Source organism: Camarhynchus parvulus, chromosome 1A (assembly GCF_901933205.1).
Source record: "Camarhynchus parvulus chromosome 1A, STF_HiC, whole genome shotgun sequence".
Classification (NCBI taxonomy): Eukaryota; Metazoa; Chordata; class Aves; order Passeriformes; family Thraupidae; genus Camarhynchus; species Camarhynchus parvulus.
This window is the reverse complement of record NC_044586.1, coordinates 55,875,517-55,889,452: the sequence shown is the minus strand read 5'-3', so window position 1 is coordinate 55,889,452 and position 13,936 is coordinate 55,875,517. Positions and strand designations below refer to the sequence as shown.

At 36.3% G+C, this 13,936-nt stretch overlaps 1 protein-coding gene across 2 annotated transcripts in view; it reads left to right on the top strand.

Annotated features, from left to right (window-relative positions):
* The window catches only part of SLC2A13 (solute carrier family 2 member 13), a 142,241-nt gene that overhangs the window by 65,276 nt on the left and 63,029 nt on the right, over nucleotides 1–13,936 (top strand). For both annotated transcript variants that reach the window (XM_030959455.1, XM_030959456.1), the window contains exon 4: nucleotides 1,803–1,911. In XM_030959455.1, the coding sequence (XP_030815315.1) occupies nucleotides 1,803–1,911 (109 nt within the window). The remainder of the gene's footprint in view (nucleotides 1–1,802; nucleotides 1,912–13,936) is intronic.

The window sequence follows — 13,936 nt, the reverse complement described above, 5'->3', positions numbered from 1 at the left end:
GTCATATGGCTTGCCTGAGAATGTCTTATGAGGTCTATGGATTGACTATATCTGTCACTTGGTTTTACTTGGAGAATTTTGAGGTGATGATGTGGCTAAATGGCAGGACATGTGGGACTGTGTGCTGTCTGAATGTTAGTGTTACTTGGAAACCAGCTAGAAAGTTTGTCAGGCTGTATCCTGCTATTAAAGGAGCAAAGTTAAATGATGATACAATTGAGATATGAATTACAAATACCATAATTTTAAAGGAAAATACGTTTTTCTTAGGTAGGTCTGATTATCTTTCAATGAAGGAAATGTTATTTAAACCCTCTTCTTGAGTCCAACTCTTGAAACTCTTCATAGCTTGCCAGCTTTGTGAAGCTGAAATTCTGCATGTAAATTGTTCCTCACTAACAGACTCATATAGAGTTTTTTACTAAATCAATACTTCTGATATTTTCTGTATGCTCAGAAAACAGTGAAAATATAAATATGTAGATCCCCTTCACCTCTCTCTTTTTAAATTTTTTCTTTGATGGCAACTGTTTTGACTTATTCATATCGCAATTAGATGTTCTCAGTCAGTATACTAGATGTGACAAGATGTGACAGTGGTTGCTGGGGTTTTCAGATGAGGGAAGAGACCAGAATGTTGACTCCATGTTCAGAAGGCTTGATTTATTATTTTATGATATATATATATTACATTATAACTATACTAAAAAGAAAAGAAAGAAAGGTTTCCTCAGAAGGCTAGCTAAGCTAAGAATAGAAAAGAAAAGAATGAATAACAAAGGAGCTGGCTCAGACAGAGCGCGAGAGCCAGCTCTGCTGTGACTGGTCACCACATCCAAACATCCACAGGACACCAATCCTGGATGAGCCTGTTGCATTCCACAGCAGCAGATAACCATTGTTTACATTCTGTTTCTGAGGCCTCAGCTTCCCAGAAAGGAAAATCCTAAAGAAAAGATTTTTCACAAAAAGGATGTCTGTGACAATGTATAAAACACAGAATTTTTCACCAGACTTTACCAGTGAAAAAACACTAAAAGCACTACGCTGGGCAGAGAGAAGTTCAAGTAAATACTGTGGTTACTGTGGTCAGAAATCTAAGATTTTTGCCTATTATCCCATAGCTTTCTGTATTTTTTTAATAGAATACTTTTAAAGTCTTAGAGCTTTTTCTGTTAGCCAGAAATTTTTGTGGGGTTTTTTTCTTCATTGACGCTTAAATTCAGCCTCATACCATTGCTACCAAAGGTATAGAATAAATGTAATTAATTTCTGCTCCCTCTGCTGGCCTTCCAGCTATGCAGAATAAATGTCTAGTACCTTCCAAGTACCCCCACCTGCAACTGGTCTGTGGAAATTGGGTCTTTTGGGGACAAAGGAGAGCACTTTATCTCCAATATCCAGACCTGAGTAATGGCATTTCTGAAATAACCTCTCAATAAAAATAGAAGCTTTTAGAAAGGAAACAAGAGTGATATTTTGTGGTAACTTTTGAGTACATTCAGGTGCAGCCAATGTGTTACCTGTCAGTGTGATAGAAGGAGAGCTGTACATTTCACACCAGTAGTAGACACTGTACAAAAGTGGTTTCATTTTTTGCTTGGGCTTCCTGATAATCCTCTTTGTAGTACAGTGCAGAAAAACAGAACTGAAATTATCATATTGTTCAAAAATAATGGAAATAATACAAGTTTGCTTGAAACTAAGGTGCAAAGTCTGCTATGCCTGGCAACATTGTCTTGATAGCAATCACTTAAGAACTATTATGTATTCTTTTGTTGTTGTCTTGTTTTTTTTTTAAGCTGGACCTGTGATCTGCAGAATGCTAACATACCCTCCAACTCGAAGAGCCTTAATTGTGGGTTGTGGTCTGCAGATGTTTCAACAACTGTCAGGGATTAACACCGTCATGTATGTATTTCCCAATTGCTTCTTTTTATAAAGAATTAGAAAAAAATCAATTAGACCATTAGCAGTTATAGATGGTCTTCTGGAAAAAGTCTGAAAGGTGAAAAATTGAGTGTGAACTGGAATGCTGGTTTGAAATTCAGATGTTGGCATATATGGCAACACAGTAAATTGGTACAAGAGGATGTTGGTATAGGGGTAAGCCTGCCATTTTTATTGATATGAGAATACAAACTGTATTCTGATGGATGCATTTTTGTGTTAGGGTTTATGGTCAAGGCTATGTATGTCTGCATAAGAAAGCACATTTATGGTTTGAATGTGTGTGCAAATAGATCACAGCAAGGTGAGGGTTAGATTAACCATGTTAATGAGGTGGAACATTACTGTGAAGTGCTAAAGGATGCTGAGGGAAGAAACATTTCCTGCTTTTACATGGTTTTGTTATGTGTGTGAAAACTCGTACGCGTAAATGTGGAAGTGAAGAATGATGTATTGGGTTTTCTGACAAGCTGTCAACTCATAACAGGAGTAGCTCTTAACAAATGTGTAATGTGCAAGACCTTGTTTAAGATGAAATTATTGTTGGGCTGCCCTACATGACTAATCAGAATGAATATGGTTGCCATGTTGTTTTAAGAGCAAGTATAAAATATGTTGCCATAAGATTTTAAAGAGAGAACTATGCCTAAGGGAGCATGCATGTTAGGAAATTGTTAAAAGAAACAGCTTAAAGGATAAAGCTTTTAGTGGTATCAAGAGTTACCATATTAAATGTTAGAGTAAACACTGCCATCTGTCATACTGGAAGAAAAAATGCCCCAGACTCAGTATTATTAAACTGCACAAGAGGGAAATCTGTAACAGGTAAAGAAAGACTTCATAAAGTTGGAATTTTAAGCCAGTGTGGGAAACATGTGGACACAAAACTGGTAAGTTATATGTGAAAGCCAGAAAAAAGGCACAGAAAGAGCTTTGGTAAATTTTTCAGCCACATCAGAAGCAAGAAACCTAACAATCTCCAGGCCTAGAAGGGATCAAGACATTGGGAGTACACTAGCAGAAGAGGAGTGTTTAGCACCAAATCTCACAAAGACACTTTTTGCATTCATGTTAATTACAGAGGGTATATGAAGCTTTTTGCACTAGTGCCTACTTAAGATGTCTCAGGTGGTCTGCTTGACACTCAGGTATTTAGGGGAAAACATCTAGAGCAAGCTGATTAAAAAATAACAAATTAATCAGGGTATACTCAACAGGTCTTGAGTAATTTCTATCCATAATCACTGAATTTGGAAATGTAGCATAATTTACAAGAAGCTACAGCCCAAAAAGTTTTATTTTGGTCTCTATAAAAATTAATTAAAACTTCATAGAATCAAATAAGATGTCTGTTAATAAATATGAAAAATGAACATGTGCACGTACAACATAAAACAACAAAGAAGAGCCAACGTGATTGTTGTAGACAGATTTTAGCTTGCTTGGATGTGAGTCCGTGGTTGTGTTAGAACTGTAAATCCCACATGAATTAACCATCTTAAGCAACCATGACAGCAGCAGCCAAAGTTTCTTGAAGAAATCATATAGTCATAAGAGTGAGAAGTCCTGTCACGTAAATAACTATTTAAGATAGGAGAAAAAAGGATGAGCATAGAAGATCAGTTATCACAAACCAAGAATAGACTCCTACAATGATCTATATGAAGATCTTTGCTGCTTTAATAAATCTGTGAAAGCAGCTAAACAACAAAGTAGCAGCTTATATATTCATACAGCATTCACAATATAAAGATCCCCCGAATCTGTGAACATGAACAGTTGTGGGAAGATAATGCAAGATAACAAATTAGCGGAATGGCAAGTGCATTAACTATACAATGTTATTCAGTAATGCCTGCAGGAGGGAACTGGGTAACTAACATACATGGCAGTCTAAATTGTTACTACTCAAAAAAGAGGGCTTTCAATTGCATTATTGTTCTATACAAACATCATGATGGCATCCATGGCCCATCTGGAATAGTACAAACAGTTGCAGATGTCCTGTCTTTTAATAAGAGTAAACCAGGTTGTGTGTGGGGAAAGAGATACCTGTGTTTGAACAGGGTGATTAGAACTCTGCAGCTTGGAAAAGAAATGAGGTCAGAAGAAATACAAGAGGTATATAAAGCTACTAATGTTATGGAGAGGATGGGGAGAGCATGATTATTCATCATTTCTTCTAACACATTTTTGGTGACTCCTAGCTCTTACCCAGCAGTAGGTTTAAAATAAGCATTTTTTCATGCAACACATAATTGCATATTGAAACTCATTGCCACAGGATGTTACAGATGCCAAATGTAGAAATACATTTAGAAGTTAATTAGGGAAACTTACATAATAAACATTATTAAAATGTTATGAAATGTGGTGTGCATGCAATCTCTGGCCAAGGACAGTCATTCTCACAGTTTGGTTCATAATACTTTGGGATGCCCTATTAGGCTAGAACAAAAAATTGACTGTTCACTAGGCTTATGACACTGGTAGGTTGACTTTGTTTATTTTAAACTTACTATGTTTTAAAATTTCAAACTGCTTTCTGTGTAGGAGGTTTTACAAATAGTTTGGAATTGACCTAATTTACTTGTGGATGTGTAGGAGGACAGAATTACAACTATAAAATGTGGTTGAATCTTAGCTTTAAAATAATAAAATACTTGTAATAAACACATGAAGGCACTGTTGTTAAAGGACTGGATTGTCAACCATTTGCAATATCCAGTCTCTTTTAATATTCCATTATAACTAAATTTTTAGTTATCAGGTATGCAAGACAAACATTCTCCTGTGAAAGGACATTTTTCAAATACAAGTAAGCAGCTGTCTATTGATGGCTTGGTTACATAAAAATTGGTAAATGCCTTTTAATGCTGTAATTAGATGGTACCTTAAGGAACTCTCAGATTGTATTAACTCTCTAAGCACTAGTTTTCTCTTCATAGTGTTTAGTTGTGTCATTCTGGGATTGCTGTTCTCTTGCAGCATGAAAGCAGGCATTGGTTATGGTTGGAGGGTCTAGTATTGTGTGGACTTTGCTTCAGTGGTTTCTCAAAAACAGACACGACAGGTATTTTGATAGGAGATGTTCACTGTGCCTTTGGTGCTACTGTAAATCCTTGTTTGTTGGTTTGTTGGCCCCTTTTAGGCCATAGAAGAGGCTGATGACCCCAACTTGCAGTTGCCTTATCACTGAAGGGGTATCAGGGACAGACAAAGTGATATAGAGACTCTATCATCAGAAGGCATGGAAAAAGACTTTATTATTAGAAATCTACAGTTCTTATAGAAACAAGGGTAAACTTAAGACCTGATTGGCCTTTAGGACTCTTCTCTCACACTATTGGTGAACTGTGAATAGCACATTCTGGAGAAAGAGAGATAATAATTGAATTCTTCTCTCTAAGTTTCCTACAGCTCCTCACAGCTTCCCAGGATTTTCCTGGGACAGCTATGTCTCTCTCTGTTCAGAAGATATGTGAATACCACATTGCCTGGCTTTGTGTGGCAGAGAATTTGGCCTCTGGTTGCTCTCTGACCAGTTAACTCAACAGGGCAGCATCCATGAAAGGCCCTGACTTGTTCTAATCTTCTGGCTTGAGAGTTTCTGCTCTTTCTGCTATAAAATAATTTGTTTAATCTTGTATTTTACTGTAAGAAAAGTGAGGCTATCAAAGTGAATTTGTGTGTATCTGAAAAGCTCATTTAAACCCCTATAATCAAATCACAAAGGGACATGAAAATATCAAAAATAACACAATTGTAGAGTGATTTAATGCTTGCCCAATATATGCTTTACTGAATAATTCATCAATTTTAGAAAAGAAAAGCTTGAATCAAAAATTGCAGGTGTTAGAGGAAGTTTGCAGTGGTCTAAAAGTAGTCACTGAGTGTACCCATTGAAGAAGAGATGCTAAAAAGCAAAAATTACCTGCAAGAAACACAGGGATATAACAATAAAAATCTTGAGCTTCCATGCTTAATAATTCAGTAATCTGGTATAAATTCTCTGGTTAAAAACTGGATATCAGTAGTGGAGCCAGAGAGAGCAATGAAGTCCATGTGTAGTTGGAGTTCTCTTGAGGATGGGGAGAGGAAAACCAGAAGAGTTGCTGTTAGAATTGTTGAAGGCTGTGCTCAGCCCTTTTCATTGTGCAGTAAACTGATTTGGTTTTTGCACAGAAATAGTTTCATATCATATTTGAATCACATTTGTTATACACATGAATGTGTATAAAATCCAGCCAAGAGGAACCAGAAACTCATCAGGAACAGGATGTTACTGAATTGGTGAGAACAGTATGTGGAGCAACCTCTGCATTGAGGAGGTAGATCTAAAAGAGAAGCAAAATGTAAAAATAGGCTAAGGAGGTTGTGACTGTCACAGGAAAAAAATCTAGCGTGATAAATTTAGTCAGCAAAAGAATAAAGCTCAGTGACCTATTGCTTTGATTCCTTTTTTTTTTCCCCTAAGAACAAGGTATCACTGCTGTCTGATGCAGTGCCTGACGCAGAACAAATGTTTCCTTTTTGTCGTGGCTTTCACCAGCTTAACTGACCTGTTAAAGTCATTCAAGTTTTAGACAAGCATCTCTCTCACACTGGTGTGAGCAGGTCTGAAATGGTTTAACTTCTCAGTTTCTTATCATTCTAGTGTTTTCTCATCTTGAAAACAGAAGCTCATTATTTCAAGCCTGGAGCCCAAGTCTGGTTGGCAGCAGACTAAGAAAGGCCTTGTGAAGGAAGTTGTTCCAGGGGAGTAGTTATTACAAATCAGTTTTTTAATATATCCTAGAATTTGGTTAAATCTGTGAACTTAAGATATTTTGAAGCCCAAAGTTGCCCATAGTTAAAAGCTGGGGGAAGAGGACCATTTTGAGGTTAAAAAAAAAAAAATTGAAGAAGTTCCAGTTTTGGAGGGTGGGGGGAAGAGGGGACTTAAAGGATTTGAACTGTTCCACATTGTGTAGTGAAAACCATCAATGGATGTTTTATCTCTGTGCTCATGTTCCTGCAGAACCAGGACTTCTGAAAACATTTCTGGTAATGTGCAGCCTTGTGGCAGTTAAAATACTTCCAAACCATGGGGAAGAAAGGTTTTGGAAAAAAAATCCCAAGTTCTCTTGAATAGTAGGCAGTAATTTAGCCATAATTGGAGGGAGTTCAGTATTGTCTTGACAGAATTGCTTGCAGGTGGTATGACCTACACTGGAGACCGTGCTGCTCTTTGAGAGGCTTTTTGTATGTTCCCAAAGACTGCCTGTGCCCTCAAGACTATAAATCTGAGATAAGATTGAACAGACAGCTGCTTCATCTTGGTTATTCTTACTCTCACAATACTTGGAGTGGATGTGATGAAAGCCAGACAAAATACTTTGTTCTGCAGTTGAAGCACTAAGTTTGATGTGGTGCTAATTTTGTAATTTGCCATTATCTTTTCACATTGTGTTAGCAAAGCTTTCTGCAACAGGAAAGTGGTATAATGTGTCAACAGGGAGAGCATATGGCCTTCAGCATTTCTGCGAAGCTATTTTGCAGGTGTGTATGATCTGTTATTCCTATTTAATAAAATGGTTTTTTATTTCTGAGATATCTTTGCATCTCCTAGAAGTTAAGTGAACCCACATATAAAATGTATTGCTGCTTGGATTTGGTCCTCAGATGCTTTTGGGCTCTAACAGTGTTGCTTTTTTAATTTATGCAAGCAAATGAAAGAACCAGAAATAAGGATGATAAAAAGAATAATCTTTATTTCAGCTGGAAAGAAATAGGGAGGGGAATAAAATACTATATGGAGAAGGAAAAAAGCTCAGAATAATGAGAGGAAAAAGAAGCTGGATAATAGAAGAAAAATACAAAAGAAGATAAGAGGAGGTTATGTAACAAGTGGAAATTTAGGGTTTGAAGATAAGAATATTAGAAGAATTAATACAGAAAGTGAAAAAATATTGTACTGAATGTGAATGAGAGACTGCAAGAAAATAGGAGTGGGACTGGGAAAGAAGTCAGGATACTTCTGGAGTTGAATAGAGACCAGAGAGGAGTTTATGAAAAGTCTATTTCCTGGCAGGTTTAATTGCCAGGTCTGTTGTGCAGCAGCTTCAGAGCTGACACCTGTGAGCTGCAGCCTCAGAGCCAACCTGGTACTTCTGCTTAACATGAGTGTGCAGCTGAATCCCCAGAGGGTGGGACAAGTCAAGACTCAAACTCATCTTTAAATTCCAGTTTTTTAACTTCTTCAAAATGAAATACTGAAGAGGGAACGTTGGACAATATCTGGCATATCTGACTGCAGATAAACTTTTCATTTTTTAAAGATCATTGAATAAATACATTATTTTGTGTATTGCTGCACAAGTAGTAGTAACCTTCTCCACTCTTTCAGCATCAGCAGCAATATAGAAATTTATAATTAATGATTGAATGTATTTACAAGTTATGGCAGATTTATAATGAATAAGCTGGTCATTGAAATGAGGTTTTCCTAGAGCACTGGTTGTTGTGTTGAATATTGGAAAATAGTTACTGAGATCTGTAAACAGAAGTTCTACTGGCGAAAAGTAATGGTGATTCACATTTTTCTTTGACTTTTAGGCATTGACTTTTAATGCTGTGTAGGTTTCTATTGTGTTCTCTGGCTGTGCCTTTTAAAACCAAATCCAGAAAGCAGCATACTGTCTTTAAAAAAAAAAGAAACAATGGACAAAACAAAACCCCAGTCTGGCACAATGCTAAATGTCATCCAAGTTGCACTGAATTACTGAAGGAGAGTACCTTTTATTGTACTCTTGTCTTAAATTCAAATTTGGCACAGTAAGTGCCAAGCAGATTGCCATGTGGCATTTATTTTTGGGTGATCAGTAACTTGTCACCTCAGTTTTTCTTGAGTATTCTCAGACCCAACTGGGCTTTAAGTCTGACTAAAGGAGGCACTATTGCATTAATGTTCTTTCCAGATACAAACTTTGTAGAATTGTCAGGATAATTGAGAAGATTTGGTAATTGACAAGTCTAATTTTCTCTGATGACTCCATGACATTAAGGCTGCTGTCTGGTTAGGTTTTCATCCTTCAGTATTTAATTGCTGGTAAACTGTCCAATTTATATCTTTCTTTTAGATTTTGCCTTTTCCTCTAAAGCTTTAGGAGATGTTTAATAAAACAGAAAGAAATTCTGTGTTGAACATCCACTTGCTTTTCAGATAATAATTCATTAGAGATTTTTTTTGTAGGTTTTCATAAATTCTTTGAATAACATTTTTTGGAAATGTTCACCTTCATTTCAGCATTTTAGCCTTCCTTCATATTGCAGGATATTTTAGGTAGTGCTGTGTGCAAACTCATAATGTAAAATACTTCAGTGGCATATAGATGTTTTTATATAGACTGCAGGTATTTTTGGGAGAAGAACTAAACAGAAGTCTAGTCAAACACGCTAGGTGAGCTGAGTGTCCCATTACACCAGCTGTCTCTGTTGTATGTGCTATACAGAAATAATGGGATTAACTTATAACAACTCTTGAGAGGAACAAATTGTAGTTAAAAAGCAAAATAATTTCATATTACTCACTGTGAAACGTTCTAAATGAGAGTTTATGGAAACTGCCTATATCAGTTTCACAGTACTTGAAAAGGAAAATGAAACTCTGACTCGGGCTTTTTGGAAGTTCTGCATTTTCAGCAACCACTTTTCCATAGGCTGTGTACTGGTATCACAGCTGAGCTTGTTTCTTTTAAAGAGTGCATTGAAAATAAAATATATTTAAAAGAACCCAGCTTCAAACATCTGGTGGCCCCCAAGTTGTACACACTGGACACAAGTTTATTGTGTACAAACAGGCTTATACAGTATTTTTTCCAAGCCCTGTAACATAACAGGTGATGGAGATGATGGTTATTATTATCATTATTCTTAAATTTTAATTATTTTTCCCCAAGTAAAATGGTAGATCTGAACCAAACAATTTGTTTGTTAAAAATCTGTTCATTAAAGTTGAAAAATTATCACACAACCTATAGAGAGAAGCAGCAACTTTGGAACTGTGGCCAAGGACAAACTCAGGTGGTGAAGGTGGCTGGATGTACAGAGCCTTAGGCTGGGCAGAAGCAGTTCTTGTTATGTGAATAACAAGAAATGTGAAATTCCCTTTCATCACATGCTCTCAGCAAGAAGCCTGGGCAGTATTTACAGCAGCTGTGACTTGGCAGAGCCAATCCTTTCCATCCCCTCTGTTTGCCTTCACCTCTCCATCAGTGCAGGCCAGGGAGGAGCCCAAAGACAGTTTCTCTGAACCTTGCTGTGATGTTCTCCCTTCTTCTCAGGTATTACTAAATGCTGATGTGGGAAGGGAATACCCCCTAGTAAGGGGAGTGTGCCTTAGGAAATCTGCTAGGAAGTGGCTGAAACAGAAATCTGTTGATGACAGGATGCCAATGGCTTCATCCATTAATGAAAACCAAACCAGCCAACACAAGATCAGCTGTTAAGGAACACTGCAGCAGACCTGAGAGAAAAGAAATAACTCTTTTGTTCCACAGGCAGGATGCAGTGCAGGTAGTGGTGACTTGGTATTGAGAGTCACAGAGAGGGATGGGAAGAGAAAACAGCTGGGTCATGCTGCTGTCCAATATGGCTCTACAGCTGTGCAAGAGCTCTGAGCAGTATCTAGGTCTTAGCCTTCGTTCTGGTTTTGTACTTACCCACAAGCTGCACGACTGAGTGACCTGGATGGATGTAGGCAGCAGAAGGCAGTTCAGTAAACTTGAACATTTTTTATCCACTTATATTGCTCAAGTTTCTGTATCATTTACTGTGTTTTAAAGATAACTCCTATGTTTTAGAATTTTTGTTTAAAAGTTGAAGTGTTTTTCTTAAATATTCTTGTGTGTGCTTATAGGGTGGCTTGCAAACCCTGAAAAACTTGTGGGTTTAATGATTTAGCTCCAAAGGCTGTACTTTATCAGTTGAAATAACTGTGAGAGGGTAGTTAGGATACAGGTAAGAAACTGCATTTGTATTAAAAACAAGTCGCCTGTGTGTCAGGGTTGCTAGCAATAAATCCATGCTATGCCAAATTTCCACTAAAAATAAAAAATTAAACCAAAGCCATTTTCTCCTGTAGTTTAAAAGTATAGATTTGTAATTTGCCATAAAGCAAGGAAGCTAAAACTTGAAATTTGGGTTATTTGGCCAATGCCATACATCAATCTTCAAGATTCCCTCTGAGGCTGAAGCTTCTCACTGCTAATGCCATTTCTCTGTGCATTTTGTGTTCTTATTCCTTTTAAAATAGAAAAGGAAAAATCACGGCTTTATGCCACTTAAAAGAAAAAAAGAAAGATGCAAAACAAAGCAGTGAATCATGATTGGAGTAGTTAACTAGATTAAAGCTATAAAATACATATCCTGCTTAAGCTGCTTGCCTTGTTGATCAAGCTAACCAGAGTTTTTGGAAGATGGTTTTTACAGGTACGTCCTTATTCTAACTGTTGAAGATCAAAGGATAGGTAATTCAGATATAAAAGTTTTGAAGGTTTATTAGAAAATCAAGGAAGTATTTCAAGATGCTATATAATGGGACTGATGGGATGAAATGAAGTAAAATGTGGAATGATTATTGAAATACAGTTCAGTGCTTAGAAGTACTATATATTGAGTGTCTTGAGGGAAGTAAGAAACAATTGTAGTTTCTAATTGCTTCAACTGTTACAACAATAGAGAAAGTATTGGAAATAACATACTTTGGTGTTGAGATTAGTAGACATATGATAGCAGATTAATGTAAGTTTATAAGTAAAGATTAATTTCCTTTACATTAAACTTTTATACCCCACATCTTCTGATAATTCTCATCATCTATTCATTTGTTGTTAAAAAGGTAGAAAACCAAACACAGCCCCCACCTAAAACATAAACTTAAAAAATCCTAGACCACCAAAAACATTGAATGATATTGAGGTGGATTTATTTGCATTATAATTTTTGTCAGTCTAAAAAATAAACAATGAAAAACCTTCTGAAATGGCACAGGAGGCAGGTTCAGGGTGCTGATGTGAGGTATTATAAGGGACTCTTAATCATAGGCTCTCATTCTGTTTTGAAGCACTGGATTTTTTTTCATTTCATAAATCTTGTAAGTATTACTGGTTTTCCCTATTTGTCTGGTGCTAAACATCTGCTTAGTTGTAGGAGTTTTGTGTTGTTTGGGTTTTCCCCAAATCTGGACCTTTAAATCCATGAGTTGAAGAATGACCATATGAAATATTTTCCTTATTTACTGTTCTGTTTAAGTTCTGTCCTGGATTACTGGTTAGAAGAATATATACTAAAGAATGGAATAGCATGAAAGTAAAGTAAATAAAAGTAAGCCTCATGGTGTGACAGCTGCAAATGATTTGCCACAGTCTGGATCCATCTACTGATGGTTTGGTTAATCATTTTTATAGTGTTGCAGGTGTATTAAAAAGGATCTGAGTATGAACTGATACTTAAATTAAAAAAAAAATCTTCAACAAAACCCTAAGTTAAATGCCTTTAATAAATTGGTATTTTTCAGTGTAATGCTTTCACAGAAGTAAATTCCTTGTAAATTTTGTGTTGACTGTTACTGATACAAAGGCTTGTAATAGCTTCATTTGGAAATCAATGTTTATTTTTATGACATGTTCAAAAATACATATTCAAAGAACTGTATAGGAGTTAGCATACCAAATGCCTGTAAAAGAAATCCTGCTATCTAGCTGCTCACTTGGCATGTATTTTATCTTTCATCTTGCCTGGTCAGCAGAGACTAAGTGCACAAATGCATAATTTTACCCCCAGTTTTTTATGAATGAAATCTGGGAAAAACCAGTCAGAAGGTTGGACATTTATATTAAAACATTGAAAACCAACTCAGAGTCCTGCTGATTGTATTCTTTGTTTTACCTTACTGTGGTTTACTCAATGGTAGGTGATAGTATCTGTTCCTATAGTTCTTCAGGCTGTGAAAGCATATTTAAAGAAAGACTGTCACTTTGGAGGTAACTTAAAAGTAAAGTGTTTATTTAAAGAAGAAATTTATTTGAACCCATATTTTCTAACATTTCTTTTGGTGTTATTGAAGGATTTGTGCATTTAATAGAATTTTTTCAACATTTTTCTGCTTTTGATTTCTGTTCTCCCTTTTTCCTGTAATGAGTTCATAGCACTGTTTGATTTTTATCTGTTGCCTTAGTAATAACTTTCAGGTCACAAATCCAGTGTTAATTTTACTGCAGGGCCATGCAGGATAAATTGTGTGAAAATGTCTTTGCCTTATATGTGGTACATACACAGTGTAGCTGTTAAGTCGGATAAATGCATCTCATTCAGTTTGTTCATGTGTAAAGCCAAGTAATGAAATGAAGTCAGAGAAGTGATGCTGTTTTAAAATAATTTATGAATGATTGCTGGGGGAGGTTCCCTAAATAGCACTACTGGTTTGTTTGTTTTAAGGTATTATTTGCCCAAACAGCTCCTGGAGCACAACAGGTCTCAACACTTTTTCTCTGTTGAACATTTCTAATCATCTTGTAAAAATTTCTTTTTAATGCAACAAAAAAAAATCCTTTTTAATGTTTAATATGCATCATTCTGTTGAACTGTACATTTTTGTTGTCTCTAGGATTTATTTTGAGACCTATCAGGAAATCACATAGAATAGTAAGGGGAGGGCTTGGTTTGTGCTGTAGATTGGCTCCCTTGGCAAAACCTAGAGGGCACATATTATTCAAATACTGGAGTGTATTTGTAGCAATATGGAAGTGTCTTCCTCTTAGGTGAAAGACAGGGAATACAGAAATGTGAAACAATTTCAAGTTCACAATGTAATCAATCTTGAAAAGACACAAAATTAAAGTGTAAAAGGTCGCCTGGTTAGGTGCTACCTGATACAGCGACATGAACAACCTCAGTGAAATGTATTACTGGTGCCATTCAAACATAGAGTAAGAGATATGATGCC